General features: G+C 45.3%; 1 protein-coding gene across 1 annotated transcript; it reads left to right on the top strand.

Moving 5' to 3' along the window:
• The first annotated feature begins 6,404 nt into the window (after positions 1–6,404).
• On the top strand, positions 6,405–11,943 carry LOC136829855 (zinc finger protein 83-like). Its single transcript, XM_067088865.1, has one exon. It carries the CDS (start codon positions 6,662–6,664, stop codon positions 7,847–7,849), a length of 1,188 nt encoding a protein of 395 aa, XP_066944966.1. The 5' UTR covers positions 6,405–6,661; the 3' UTR covers positions 7,850–11,943.
• The last annotated feature ends 3,280 nt before the right edge of the window (positions 11,944–15,223 follow it).

Here is a 15,223-nt window from a genome sequence, read left to right as displayed (position 1 = left end):
CTGTGTCTCCGCGCCTGTTTTCACCTTTCAACTGGTTTTTCGCCTGTGTTTAGTACCGTCCTGTCCCGGGCGGGGTTGGATACCCATACATTAACGAGTTACTGCACTCCCCGGACTGGATGTGAACCTTTCAAAACAGACATATATATACCTGTAGAAAAATTTAAGTTAGAAGGCAGTCGGTCGCCGCGGAGCAACTATATAGGTCTGCCGTTGATTGTGGGTGATTTTGATGGAGGAGAGAGTGATTTCTAAAGAGTCGGCGGTTAGAGATGAGATATAATGGTTTTTGATTTGTCGTCTGGGCGCGGTTACAGTTTCGTGTGCTGTGGGTTTCATCTGCCGATTTCCCAGCCGTGACCCACCACCAGGTGGCAGTGGGTACCGGCTAGAGAATCGGCGGACGGATACAAAAAGATGGCGACCCAACCTAACGAAACCGACCTAACCGAACCTAGGACAGCATGCTCTTACCTGGGCGGGGGGGCTTCGCCCCCCCTGGACCCCCCCACAAACCTAGGTCGCGACCGAAACCAACCTAACCTAACGTAGGACGGCATGTCCCTACCTGGCCGGGGGGGGGCTTCTCCCCCAGACCCCCCCCCAGAAGGGCCGTGGAATTAGTAAATCTATAACTTTTCGTAATAGCACGTGCCTCATTCGAAGTCGGAATTGTCTGAGAAATCCGGAATGGCCGATATCAGTGGCTCCATTCTTCTTCGTTTTGGCGCTGGGGCACTGGCTTTCGGCGGGATCTGGAATTGGGGGAACAGGATCTTGTGGAATTGACTAATCCGTTTGGATGGCGGCGTCCCGTGATTGTTGTGATTCGGCGACATTAGACCGCAATTTGGCGGGTGTTGAAACGGCTCTATTTAAGGGATATGCACGTTTAGTTAATTCCAGGAAAGCTTTAAAGGGGTAAGGGACATTTGTTAAGTAACGTTTGTTCCGACACAGTATACAAACCCGAGGTCCTTTACATTAGGGATTACTTTCAGGCGTAGGCTGGAAACGGCCGTTAAACTCTTGAGCAGGGTAGTTAGGCAGTAACTACCTCCAGGTAGGCGGGGATACCCGCCTGCCCGGATGTAAACATTCCACTTTGCTTTCGGCCATCATGCGCTGCTGACGTGTTTTCGTTCTCTCTGGCTGACTGTCGTTAAGCTCTTTTTTTCCCGGTGGGATCTTTCTGTATTTTTGTTTATATATACGTGTGTTTGATATTTGTTAAAACAAACCCACGATTTGTGATAACCTTGCGTAAGCCGTTGTTCCCTGCCTGTGTCTTGGGTGTGACGGCCAAGGGCGTAACTGGAGTACAGTAACCAAATGGTAATGCTTCTCTTCCAGCAGCCCTTTACGTAAATACTGAAGGCGCCCCTGTACTTTCGGAGATATAGTTTGGGACGTAATATCTTCACTCCCCTACATTCATCGGGACGCAAGAGTTTGTTCCCTTCTTGGGCTTCCGCCCTCCGTGTATAAGGGGCATCACTAATTTCTTCCTACTTATGCTGAGTGTTGCTCGCTGCCAGTGCTTGGAGAATTACGGGCCGGGTGGGAGGTTGCGGGCGTCGTCGATAAGTTGCGCTTCCACTGCGCCCTTGATGGCCTCCCCTCCATCCTTTTTTCTCTTCCTGTAGGTTTTTCCTTCTCCCCTTTAGTAGATCTCTCTCTTTCGCCCTCTTCGCCCGCTCGTCGGGCGAACTCCAGGGGTAGGGAGCAATCGGGCGACCTCTTGCAGAGTACCTCCTCCCGCTGCGTAGGGCAGTTCCCCTTGTAGCGGGAGGAATCTCCCTCTACTAATCATCTTTGCTTTTCTTTCAGGTTGACAGTGAGCATTGCAGACACAGCAGTAGTTGGCTGGATATATCAAAGGATACCTTGCATGAAGCAGTCCTGACATTCATTCAGTGTTGCTTCGGGATCGACCACAATACCTGGTTAGATGATATATTTCCACGTCTGGATCGTTCTGACTCTTTCCTGCCGATGTGGATCGATCGCTGTCATTGCTGGTCTTCATGTATGCTGTTGCAATGCTTCCTGCGTATCTGTGGTCCATCTGCTCCTGCTGTTCCCTGTGTTATGCTCTTGTCAACTCGACGACAGACTGTGGGCTGCTCTTCCTGGTCTCCTGCCGCAGCCGCCCTGATCGTTCCTGTCGCTGCTGGTGACTTTCAAGTGACATTTCTGTCCGTTGCAGTATCTCCTGCCTTCCGAACCGCTAACGTAGCTCCTGCATTGGGTGTCCTGATCGTGCCCGCTACTTCTCCTAGTGGTCGTGCCCAGGGCTGCTTCCATTGTGTTCCTGCCAGCTGGCCTGGAGGTTACGATGTCCGCCATCCTGTAGAAGATATTGGCGTGAAGGGGAAGGAAGTCGCCTTGTGGAAGTGACGTTCCTGGCTGTTGCAATAGCTCCTGCCTGCTGTAGTTCTTGCATCGGCTGTCCTCCTGCCGGTCGTGCCCGGGGCCGCTTCCGTTGTGTCCCTGCCAGCTGCCCCAGGGTTTGCGATCCCATTCCCAGTCCTAGAGGTTCCGCCTCTAAGACGGGGGCTGCTTCAGGCGCTCTTTCGCGAGCCGCTCCGAGTGCTCAAGATTCTATGGAATATCGAGTATCCCGATCTGGTTTGGAGAGATTTTTCTCGGCCCAGTTCGGGAGCAGTGCGAGAGAAAGGGCCGAGGCACCCAGGTGTCTCAGCTCCTCTTCCTGCCAGCACCGCAAGCGCTCCCTGATTGTTTGCCAGTGCTCCGTCGGGTTCCCAGCCTGGTGTCTCGATCCTGTTGGTTCGAACATCAGAAGAAGCAGGGAAGAGATTCCCTTCAGTCCTGCGGGACTTCTCAGGGACTGACTCTCTTCCGGGAGACAAGTTTCTCTCGTTGGCTCTTGCTGCCCTCGGGCGGGAACCGATTCGCATTCTCCTGTGGGATCTTGCGTTTCGGGGGCCATGAGAGCGCGGCCTCTCGAGGCCACGCCCTCGTTGCCAGTCTTGGAAGTCTGCGTCTAAGACTGGTTCTGTGCTTGGCTCTATCGATCTATTAGGAAACACAGCAGCCGCTCCCGATTTTTGGAAGCCTCGTCGGTAGCTCAAATTTTATGAATCACGAGCGCTCTCCTTACAAGAGGCACAGGACAAGAGAAAGTGCTGAGACACCCAGGTGTCTGGTTGCCGGGACACACAGGTGTCTGGGTGCCGAGACGACCGGGTGTCTGGGTGCGATCTGCCCGCCAGCTGCTTCGGTTGCTCGGCTGTGTCTCATTCTTGCAAGATGTCTCCAACCTTCTTGAGGGTTCGGAGTTTAGAGCAAGATAGCAGACACAGAATTCCGGCCTGCCCAGTTACGATCGTGTTGGCGATTGGCTCATCTCGGCCCCGTTCGGCTCGACCTTGAACCTTCTTGAGGGCTCTCGGCGGGCCTCAAAGGCTGGAGCGTTAGAGTTTTTCCAATTCTAGCAATTTTCTCTCCAGCAGCGCGAGTCCGGCCTGCCCAGTTCTTCTTCCCCCATGTGGCAGTAATCTCCTTCGGTTGATTGGCTCATCTTGGCCCCAGGTAGGTCTTTCTCCTCACCTGTTCTCTTCTCCTCTCGGTTGTTCCGACGACTGGCTCGACTCTTTGACTTGGCTTGCCAGGTAGCTGGTCTCCTTCCCAGGGGAGAGGTATAGGAGTTTCAGGCATCGGCAGCGAGGTCACTTCCCGTCCCTGTTTTCCCAGTCCCCAGGACAGGACTGCGGCTCCCCCAATACCATTACCAGCTGGCAGTTCCCGAGGGGCGAGTGTCGGGACCGCCCCGGTCCTGTTTTCCAAGAGCGTTCTCAACCTGATGAATTCTTTTCTTCTAAGGTTAATTCAGGCTGAGACACCAAGCTTCCACCCCTGCCCGACAGAATATGAGTTTTTCCTTGCCGACTGCAGTTTTTTTGGGCAATTGTGGTGCTAGGGAAGGACTTTTGGCTGTGTTGGAATGAACTTTTTCTGCTCTTCCCAGAGAATTCCCCCGCAAGCTTTGCCAGGGCACAACTTGTCCTTTGGACAATGGCCAAGAACTTTGGGTCTTAGTCATCTCAACTCGACCTCGAGTTCAAGCCAGCCCCCTCAACTCTCTAAGAAGTCTTAGGCTTCAGAAGAACATTGAACTGCTGATGCCTGGACGAAATGATACTTATCGAGTCTCTGGAAGTGGCCACCTCTCCTATTTCCCTTAGGTCTTTCTTTCCATCGAACTTCCATCCCACCACCTCTCCCATGCTCTGATTCAGGAAATGCCAGCCGGCTAGAGCTTATTGCCTCGGTACCTTGTCATCTTGCAGAAGCTTTCCCATGGTGGAGAATGGAAGTCTGCTTCCCTTTCCTCCGTTCTTTCCTCTTGATGTATGAGGAAAGAGTTAGGCTAATGATTGAAGAACCTTCGAGTGTCTCCGGCTTACGGATTCACAGATTGAGGAATAGGCGCACACTGGTAAGACCTTGTCTTGAATTTGTGTGACCGGATTTCCTGGGCTCAGGGCCTGGCATGCTTTGGTTTCGTTGAACAACAAAACTACAGTAGTGGCATTTGTCGACAAACAAGAGGCAATCGGTCCCCTGTTTTCATCTCGACATTTGTAGGTACTTGAGTGTTGTTCTATAGCACACTCGACAGCTGAATTAACCAGATGCATTCCTGGTGGGGATGTATTATAACCAGGTAGCCGGGTTTTGAGGGTCGGACGGAACATGCTTTCTTTCTTCATGGGATCTGGACTCAAGGTCTCCTCCCTGGTCTTTTTTCTCGCCCACAGGCCCTGTTGGAACATGCTGTCTTTTGGTGTCCTTTTTTCTCTGTGTTTCGTGGCTGCTCAACAATTTGTGTTGTCTTATTGCCGAGGCATCGAGAAAAATTCGGTTCCAACCTCTTCAAGAGGGTTCTTGAGTAGCATCCCCAGGACTGGAAGGCTTTGGTTCTGCGCCAAGTGGATATCCCTTGAAGTCCTCTGCAACACTGTCCCAGGGACTGGCCTCTCTTCCTCTTCTTTCCCCGTTCCTCCAACTTTTCCTCCTTAGGGATGAGAGGATTTGGAAGAAACTCGAACCAATAGCTGCTGGAACTGGCACTGATGCAGTAAGACTACACATCAAGTGTTCACCCTGGGTGGCTATTTTGCTCTTATAGAATCATAGAGATATGCAATCTTAGGACCATCTCTCCTTCCTCTAGCAAGATGGAGGAAGGAGGGACATGGCAACTCCTTCTCGGATGTCGTAGGGAACCCTATTGGGAGCTGTAGTACTTTCGAAAGGCTCGACATTCCTAACCTGGATGTCTCAGTTTTTCGCTAGTACTGTCCTTCCTAGGAAGAAGTGTCTAATGACACACCTTCCTCCTGACTTCTGAGCGATCAAAGGAGGTACCTTCAGCCTATTTCCTTTCACCTGAGCTCACGAAGTTGATGGCTTGGTCCATCCCCTGCATTCCGGGAAGTTTCTGTCGGTCTGGAGGAGTTCTCTTAGACCACACTTTTCTTCCTCTCTCTTGTGAAAAGGTCCAGTATTCTGACATTTGATCTCAACAATTTGTTCCTTACACTCCTTCAAGAGGGCAATATGTCAGAGGCGTTGGTTCTGAAGTGAGAAGGATTCCTCCTCTCTTCCTCTTCTTTCCCGACCAGGAGGAGTAACTCCCAGGTGTGGAGAACTCCAGTCAGTTCAGAAGACTCTACTTTTCTTAGTTTCCTCCCTCCAACAAGTGAGTCTTCCTAATGGAACCCTATCTTGGCTTTTCCTTACTGCCTCGGTTTCCTTCCAGCCTATTATTGTGTATCTGACAACAAATAACAATTTTAAAGTAAATTGTATTTTTCCTTCCTCCCTCCAACTAGTCTTCATACAAACAAATAACAATTTTAAAAGTAAATTGTATTTTCCTAACTATACAAACCAGTCCTTTACACTTTATGCCCACCTCATGCCACCCCTCAATCTGAACCTGGACCGAAAGGCAAACTGGAATGTTTACATGTGGGCAGGAGGGTATCCCCACCTACCTGGTGGTAGTTACTGCCTAACCACCTTGCTCAAGAGTTTAATGGCCGTTTCCAGCCTACGCCTGAAAGTAATTCCTAATGTAAAGGACCTCTGGTTTGTATAGTTAGGAAAAATACAATTTACTTTAAGAATTGTTATTTCATTTTCATAGACATACTTCTGTCATTGTTTTCTTTTCTTTAATTGTGTTGTATTTTCTCATTCCAGACTTAACCTTCCATCAAGAGTATGAAACTTTCTGGAGATTTTTGCAAGAAATTTAGGACTGAGGGAGAAAGGAGACATACATTGGTTTATGTTACCAGATATTCTTGTCAAGTTTAATGTCCTGGTGTATGAAGTGTAGAGTCTGCTTTTGTTATGTAGCACATTGAAAGCTATGGTAAGTGGACACTTTCCCTGATTAGAAAAACTGAAGTGAATTCTGAAAAACCTCTTGTGGGAAAAGATACTACGGGTCACATGAGAAAGGAGCCATATGTGTGTGTGAAATACTGTATTGGGAATCAACTTGGTTGGAAACACCAACTTACTTGAATGTTAGTTCACACTGGAGGGAGGCAGTTCAGATTCTGTGAATGTGGCAAAGCATTTTCAAAGTAACAAATTCTCTTGAAGCATATTGAAACTCACCATGAAAAGAAGCCTTAGAAGTGGGAAAGATTTTTCTCGGAAAACTCATCTTGAATATCATATGAGGGCTCACATTGTGGGGAATCCATTCAAGTGTAAATACTGTGGGAAAGAATTTTTTCAGAAAGCTCATCTTGAAAGTCATAGTAGGGTTCACACTGGAGAGAAGCCATTTAAATGTAATGGCTGTGGGAAGGCTTTTTCTCGGAGGGGTCATCTTACCAGTCACATGAGGGTTCACACTGGAGAGGAGCCATTTAAATGTACTGACTGTGGGAAAGCATATTCTCAGAAAACTAGTCTTGAAAGTCATATGAGGGTTCACACTGGAGAGAAGCCATTTAAATGTAATGACTGTGGGAAGGCATTTTCTGGGAGGGGTCTTCTTAACAGGCATATGAGGGTTCACACTGGAGAGAAGCCATTTAAATGTAATGAGTGTGGGAACGTATTTTCTCGGAAAACTCATCTTGAATATCATATGAGGGTTCACACTGGAGAGAAGCCATTTAAATGTAATGAGTGTGGGAACGTATATTCTCGGAAAACTCATCTTGAATATCATACGAGGGTTCACACTGGAGAGAAGCCATTTAAATGTAATGAATGTGAGAAAGCATTTTCTCAGAGTGGTATTCTTAACAGGCATATGAGGGTTCACACTGGAGAGAAGCCATTTAAATGTAATGAGTGTGGGAACGTATTTTCTCGGAAAACTCATCTTGAATATCATATGAGGGTTCACACTGGAGAGAAGCCATTTAAATGTAATGAGTGTGGGAACGTATATTCTCGGAAAACTCATCTTGAATATCATACGAGGGTTCACACTGGAGAGAAGCCATTTAAATGTAATGAGTGTGGGAAAGCATTTTCTTGTAAAAGTCTTCATGAATATCATATGATGGTTCACACTGGAGAAAAGCCATTTAAATGTAATGACTGTGGAAAGGCTTTTTATCGGAGGGGTCCTCTTAAAAGGCATATGAAGGTTCACACTGGAGAGAAACCATTTAAATGTAATGAGTGTGGGAAAGCATTTTCTCGGAAAACTTATCTTGAATATCATATGAGGGTTCACACTGGACAGAAGCCATTTAAATGTAATGACTGTGGGAAAGCATTTTCTCAGAAAACTGGTCTTGATTATCATATGAGGGTTCACACGAGAGAAGCCATTTTAATGTAATGACTGTGGGAAAGTATTTTCTCAGAAAAGTCGTATGAGGGTTCACACTGGAGAAGAGAAGCCTTTAAAATGTAATGACTGGGAAAGCATTTACTCATAAAGGTAATCTTAACATTCATATGAGGGTGCACACTGGAGAGAAGTCTTTTAAATGTAATGACTGGGAAAGCATTTTCTCAGAAAACTCATCTTGAAAGGCATATCAGTGTCCACACGAGAGAGAAGCCATTTAAATGCAATGATTGTAAATCTGCTGGTGGTGGGACAAAGAAGAGGCATTCCATCACTTTAGAGCATGAGACGAGTATCTATCGCAGTCAGTGGTACCCACCATCACTGAAAATAAGAAATGGGTAATGGACGCTGTAAAGTCATCCGCTTTAATTCATTCCATGATTATAAGAAAGAAGAGATCAGGGCCTTTGGAAGAAATGGAGCGATTACTGGTCATGTGGATTTAGGACCAGATACAAAAGCGTATGACACTCAGCGTCAACCATTCAAACAAAGGCGCGCTTCTTTTTTGAGGAACTAAAGAAAAGCTACGATGATACCCACACCAAAGGTTTTGTAGCAAGTCATGGTGGTTTCAGCGTTTCAAAAACCGCCGTAATTATCATAGTGCGAAAGTTAGCGGTGAAGCAGCATATATGCTGATGCTGAAGGAGCCATTAAATTTAGGGACGCTTTGCATAAGATCATCGTTGATGAAGGGTACTTGCCAGATCAAATCTTCAGTGTCGACAAAACAAGGTTGTATTGGAAGTGGATGCCTGAATGGTCCTACATCCACAAAGAGGCAAAAACAATGCCTGGGTTTCAGGCATACGAAGATCGACTGACTCTTCTTCGTGGGGGTAATGTGGCTGGGTATAAACTCAAGCCATTCATGATTTATCACTGCAAATCAGAGGGTTTTAGCAAGAATCGGCAAACATACGCTTCCTGAGCATTACCAGCATAATAAGAAAGCATGGATGACTGTACTCCTGTTCAGAGACTGCTTTGTGCGTTGCTTTATTCCAGAAGTAAAGGAATATTGTAGGGAAAGCAACATCCCCTTCAAAATTCTGCTGATTCTTGACGATGCTCCTGGCCACCCTCAGCACGTCGGAGATATCAACAAGAACGTAAAAGTTGTGTTTCTGCCACAAAACAACATCTCTCTTACAACCCATGGGTCAGGGTGCCATGGCTATATTCAAGGTCTGTTATCTTTGGAACACATTTGTTCAGGCTGTTGAGGCTACGAATAATGAGGACAAAGAGCTCAGAACTTTCTGGAAGGAATTCAGTGTTCAGAATGCCATTCTGAACATCTCAAGGTTGTGGATGGAGGTAAAGAAAGAATGTATAAATGGGATTTGGAAAAATCTGCTAAAAGTGTATGTGGGCACTTTGAAAAGATCGTGTCACTTGGGAAAAGTTTAGATTTAGAACTTGAAGAGGATGATATCCAAGAGCTCATAGATGTACAAGATGTAGAGCTAACGGCAGAAGATTTAATTTAGCTGGCAGAAGATAGAAGAAAGGCAGAAGAGGAAGAAGAAATTGAAGAAGAGCCAGAGGAAAAGTTTACGACGAAGACAGTGGCAGAGGTATTTGCCTCAACTGATACTATGTTGAAACTGCTTAGTAAAATGGATGTGAATTTGGAACGGTTTGCTCAAGAATGTAAAAACATGCACTTTGCAAGTTACAGTAGATGCCTTCCTTAAGAAAACGACTCCGGTGCCATCCCCTTCGACCACATTTGAGCCTCAACCTTCTACAACCCGTGAAGAGAGAGAGAGAGAGAGAGAGGGGCTTTTTTCTCATGGGATTGCTCAAGAAATAGCTTGGTATCCCTCCCTTTCCTCTGGAAATGCTACCAAGGAGAGTGGGCCATCTTCTGTGATTGAGGTCATAGAAGGGCTCTCTACAATCAGAGCCTCTGTTTAATGGATCTTGGACTTCCTAGTGTACCTTCTTCAAGACAAGCTCCTCTCAGTCACTATGATGGAAGGCTATTGCAGCCTTGAGTCATGCCTTCACAATGAAGGACATAGGTCTCTCAGTTTCAGTTGACCCATTTAAAGAGCTACAAGCAGTCTTGCAATCCTGAGGATCTTGGCCTCCAGAGTAGGATGTGACTTCTGTACTTCACAGCATAACTCAGGGGCCATATGAGCACTTGAAAAAGGCTTCAGTCTCATATCTCCTGACAAGAATGTTCTCTTGTCTTCCTGCTATTCTTAACCTTGACAAAGCATGTTGGTGAGTTATATGGTGTGGAGTCTCTTCAGTCTCATTAGTTCATGAATGTATTCTGGAAATCCAGAACTTGTCAATTCCTGACGAGAGACATAAGAGTTTTTGTTCCTCTCTTTGGGACCCTACAGGTGGTTCAGTAAAGAAGCTTTTATGCCTGGTGTGAGACATAGGTGCTACCTCTTAGGCCAGAGTACCAGTAGCTCTTGTTAGTAGTGGGTGAACACAGAAAGTGGGTGTCCAGGAATACCTACATCTCTCTGGGCTTTGTGCCAAATCACAAATGCTGACAATAGTTCTTGTGAAGCAGATGGTCCTACAGTCTAGGCAAAACCTCATGAAGTCAGGGGGCATGGAACCACTGCTGCTTTTTTGAGTAACTTTTTGGTAGTACAGGTTATGAGGGCAGGTGTCTGAAACAACAAACCACCTCAACCGTGTTCAACGTGAGGGATGTCACCCACAGGGCCTGACTCAGGACCTGTGGTGGCTGCTCATCAGGTCTTGTAGCATCCAAGTTTCTTTCAGACAGGCAAGTATCATGCGTAAGGCATTTGTAGGGTGTAATCCTGGGGCCCAATGATAAAGTGACTGCCTTCTGCCCATTCTTGCTTCTTCATTCTTCTGTGGGGCAGCAGATCATGTAGGTCTCTACTTTGTTGAGCACCCAGTCTTAGAGCTTCAGCAGGCAGTCTCTCTCTCTCTCTCTCTCTCTTTTTTACAAAAGGTGGAGGAGGTAGTGGCAGTAGAGTTAATCATTCAGGGCCAGATTCAGTTGCCTTCTAACTCATGTCCAATCTGATCCTCTGAGAATTTACTCAACCGCGAGACTCCAGACACTGTTACTCAGGCTTTGAGCCTCACTGCAGTGGCATTGTTCTCAGTACACAACCTGGGACATGACATTTCCAAGTGGTTTTCAACTCCCAATCAGTTAAGAGAGATGAACTCCCACCAAAGGAGTAAGTCTCCTATATGAGAGGTCGTGGCTTGGTTTCCCATAGGAACAAATCACAGATTTTTTAAGTCATTTTTATTTTTCTTAGATACAGTTTACAAACCAGGGTCTTTTACTACTTAAACCCACCTCAGCCACCCATCCTTGACTCTGTGACTAAAGGTAAAAGTTACTGGTGATGGTAGGTGAGGGGTACTCCCCTGCCTGCTCCCCCTTAATCAGTTAATGACCTTGTTCCCAAGATTCAACAAATTATTCTACTCTTGCTGAGGAACACTCATACTTGTCTAGGAAAAATACAGATTGCTCTTAAGAATTTGCAATATTTCTATTTTATAATTCTTTGCATAATTTCTTTAGCCAAATGAAAATTTACTTAAAACTGTCCATACCCTATGATGAATGAAATGAACAGAGGACAATTGTTATGTGACTTTCCTACCACAGAAAAGGCAGTTGTCAGAAAAATTGAGAAATGTTGTTAAAGAAGAAATTCTGTTGGAACAAAGTAATCTTTAATGAAACATTATGACTTCTCAAATATTATTATTATTATTATTATTATTATTATTATTATTATTATTAATAGTGGTTTCACTCTTGCACGGTTCCATTTACTGGAAAATGTTTTTTCCTCTTAACACTGTAATGTATAATTTTTCTGCATTGCATAACCAGTAATGGTTATGATAAAGTTATAATGGGGTTTATATGGGCATGTACAGGTTGTTTGTTATGAGTGGCATGTGTTAGTACTCTGTTACATAAGGGGTTTGTAGTTATGCAGGATTTCAGGGTTGCATGATTGGTAGGGGTTTGCAATTATGCAGGATTTCAGGGTTGCACAACTGGTCTTGGAACATATTATTATCACTCACACAGGACAGGAGCCATATGGAATGTGGAAAGCTATGGCCATAGGAAAAAAGTGAGCTTACGATGGAAGCTCAGTTGCAGTTTTATGGAAAGCTGTTTTCATAGTATCAAACCCTGTGTGGCTGTATGCACAAGATGATGGTAATTCCTTTCCCTGAAAATGATTAGATGAAGAGGATTTTCTCATATGACATTGTAACCTTTATGGAAAAATTTTGCTGGTAATCTGGAAGAGAGTTTTGTCAAAGAACCTGTAATGCAGTTGTTGCTTCAGTAGTTTTTGTCCAAACTAGGAATAACGTGGCCAATAAATGGTGATTATGTGAAGGATAATACACTGAGGGTTCTGCTCTTTTTCTGGTGTGAGAATAGCAGCCAAGAAATTGATCTGGAGAAGATGGTCAGGTTGAGTCCCCAACTCTGGTGGGCCAAATGACATAAGTTCAGTGAAGAATGAAATGGCAAGAACTTGTTAAGTGTGTTTTAGTTTTTTCTTGGTTAAACTTTAAAGGTTAAGATTAAAATGTATTTTAAGTGGGCTGAATAATGAATTTAAGAAATCTTGTTAAGATGGACTTTTAAAATGCAGATTAAAATGCACATAAAGTGTTTGTATTTGACCAAAGGATATGCTTGAAAACAGTGATATAAGATTTGTAGCTTTATGACCACAAACCTCTGTGAAAGCTGAGAGGTCTAAAGGGGATGTGGCCTGCTTCTGAGACTTGAATGAAGTTTGGAAAGTGAGGCAGAAGAAAGAATTAAGGGCCAATTTTTATTCCACACATTAGAACATTTAAGGTATTTTGTGTATGCACTCTTTAATTATGATAAGTTTTGGTTAATTTAATCCTTCATGTTTTGATAATATTATACTTAAGAATTTTCATAAAAATATTTTTATAGAATGTTCAATAAAATATTTCAAAATCATGTACATTTTTCATTATCACTGTTCTTTTCTGGAGAAACTGCGTCATTATCCACATTCATGGCAATGCTCAATACATAAGTCTCAAGTGTGTCAAGCAACAACCTAGATTAATTTTTGCCAACTTTGAGGTAGGTGAGACATTAATTTTGTTGTCAACAAAAAGCTTGTTTTACGAAGTGATAAGCAATGGAGCATTGGTCTTGCAATGCCATTTAGAAAGAAATCCTTTGTCAAAATGTAAGACCACACTAGGGCCTATTGCAACTTTGAAGTTGAAGCTGTATCTCACGCAGTATTGAACAGTAATTTGCACAGTTGTAATTGTACCTCTATCTATAGTCTGTAATGAAAAGCATGAATAAAGCAACTGTATTGTAAAGCCCCATGTTATGCTGTCCCAACAAACTGCATGAGAAGTGCAGGTAATGATGAAAACAGAACAGTCCACTGATAAACCTTCCACTTTCAAAATGTTATTTGTTGCTACAAAATGCAACCATCACCATGTATGTAGGGGTTCCCTCAGGACTATCTGGAAATGGTTGTCAAAACTTGGCAACAGTGTTCAATTGGAGGTAGGCAGGTGAGTGAAGGGAAACCTCTCTGCCCTGCATGAAGCCAGCACTTTTCCTTCAGCAGTGGTCAAGTTAAGACATCATGCTGCACTCTGACTAACTATCTGTCAAGTTCAAGTTTCTTTCATCTTTTTTTTCTTTATGGACTATTTTTCTTCTACAGGTGTAGGTCCTGAGGCAAGTGTGCTGTTGTACAGGGGTAGGTCCTGAGGCAAGTGTGTTGTTGCACAGGGGTAGGTCCTGAGGCAAGTGTGTTGTTGTAAAGGGGTAGGTCCTAAGGCAAGTGTGTTGTTGTACAGGGGTAGGTCCTGAGGCAAGTGTGTTGTTCTACAGGGGTAGGTCCTGAGGCAAGTGTGTTGTTCTACAGTGGTAGGTCCTGAGGCAAGTGTGGTATTATACAGGGGTAGGTCCTGAGGCAAGTGTTTTCTAGAGGGGAGGTCCTGGGCAAGGTGCTTAGTCTAAAAGATTTTCCTGAGGCAGTTTTATTTTCTACAGAGATAATCCTGATTCCAAGTGTGCTGTTCTGCAGGCATAAATTTCCTGAAACATTATTGTGCTGTTCTAAAAAACGGTCCCGAGGCAAGTGCAATTGTTCTGGAAGGGTAGGTGCTGAGGCAAGTATATATAATAACGGTTAGGTCCCGAGGCAAGTGTGCTGTTATTCTCTCCTTCCAGTTTTGCTGTTCTACAGGCATCTCCTGACAAGTGTTTCAACAGGGGTTTCCAGAGACACGTGTGCTGTTTTACAAGGGTAGGTCCTGAGTCAAGTGTTGTTCTACAGGGGTAGGTCCTGAGACAAGTGAGCTTTTGTACAGGGTCCTGAGGCAAGTGTGATGTTTTACAGGGGTTGGTCCTGAGGCAAGTGTGCTGTTGTACAGGGGTAGGTCCTGAGGCTAGTGTGGCCTTCTACTGGGGTAGGTCCAGAGGGGAGTGTGCTGTTCTACATGTGTAGCTCCTGAGGCAATTGTGGTGTTCTACCGGCGTAGGTCCTGAGGCATGTGTGCTGTTCTATAGGGGTAGGTCCTGAGGCAAGTGTGCTGTTCTACAAAGGTAGGTCCTGAGGCAAGTGTGCTGTTCTGCAGGGGTAGATCCTGAGGCAAGTGAGCTGTCCTACAGGGGTAGGTCCTGAGGGAAGTGTGCTGTTCCTCAGGAGTAGGTCCTGAGGCAAGTGTGCTGTTCTGCAGGGGTAGGTCCTGATAAAAAACTGTTCCACATATTTTTCCAAGGCATATATACTGTTCTGCATTTATACTGATACTGAACAAGTGTGCTGTTCTAACAGGGGTAGGTCCAAGGTAACTGTTCTGGAAGGGTAGGTACTGAGGCAAGTGTGCTGTTCTACAGGGGTAGGTCCTGAGGCAAGTTTGCTGTTCTACAGGCATAGGTCCTGAGGGGAGTGTGCTGTTCTACAGGGGTAGGTCCAGAGGCAAGCGTGCTGTTTTACAAGGGTATGTCCTGAGGCAAGTGTGTTATTCTACAGGGGTAGGCCCTGAGGCAAGTGAGCTTTTGTATAGGGGTAGGTCCTGAGGTAAGTGTGCTGTTTTACAGGGGTTGGTCCTAAGGCAAGTGTGCTGTTGTACAGGGGTAGGTCCTGAGGCAAGTGTGGCCTTCTACAAGGGTAGGTCCAGAGGGGAGTGTGCTGTTCTGCAGGGGTAGTGCCTGAGGGGAGTGTGCTGTTCTACAGGGGTAGGTCCAGAGGCATGTGTGCTGTTCTACAAGGGTATGTCCTGAGGCAAGTTTGCTGTTGTAAAGGGGTAGGTCCTGAGGCAAGTGTGATGTTC

This window comes from Macrobrachium rosenbergii, chromosome 45 (assembly GCF_040412425.1).
Source record: "Macrobrachium rosenbergii isolate ZJJX-2024 chromosome 45, ASM4041242v1, whole genome shotgun sequence".
Taxonomy (NCBI): domain Eukaryota; kingdom Metazoa; phylum Arthropoda; class Malacostraca; order Decapoda; family Palaemonidae; genus Macrobrachium; species Macrobrachium rosenbergii.
Note: the sequence above shows the minus strand (reverse complement) of the source record. Positions and strands in the feature narration are given on the sequence as shown.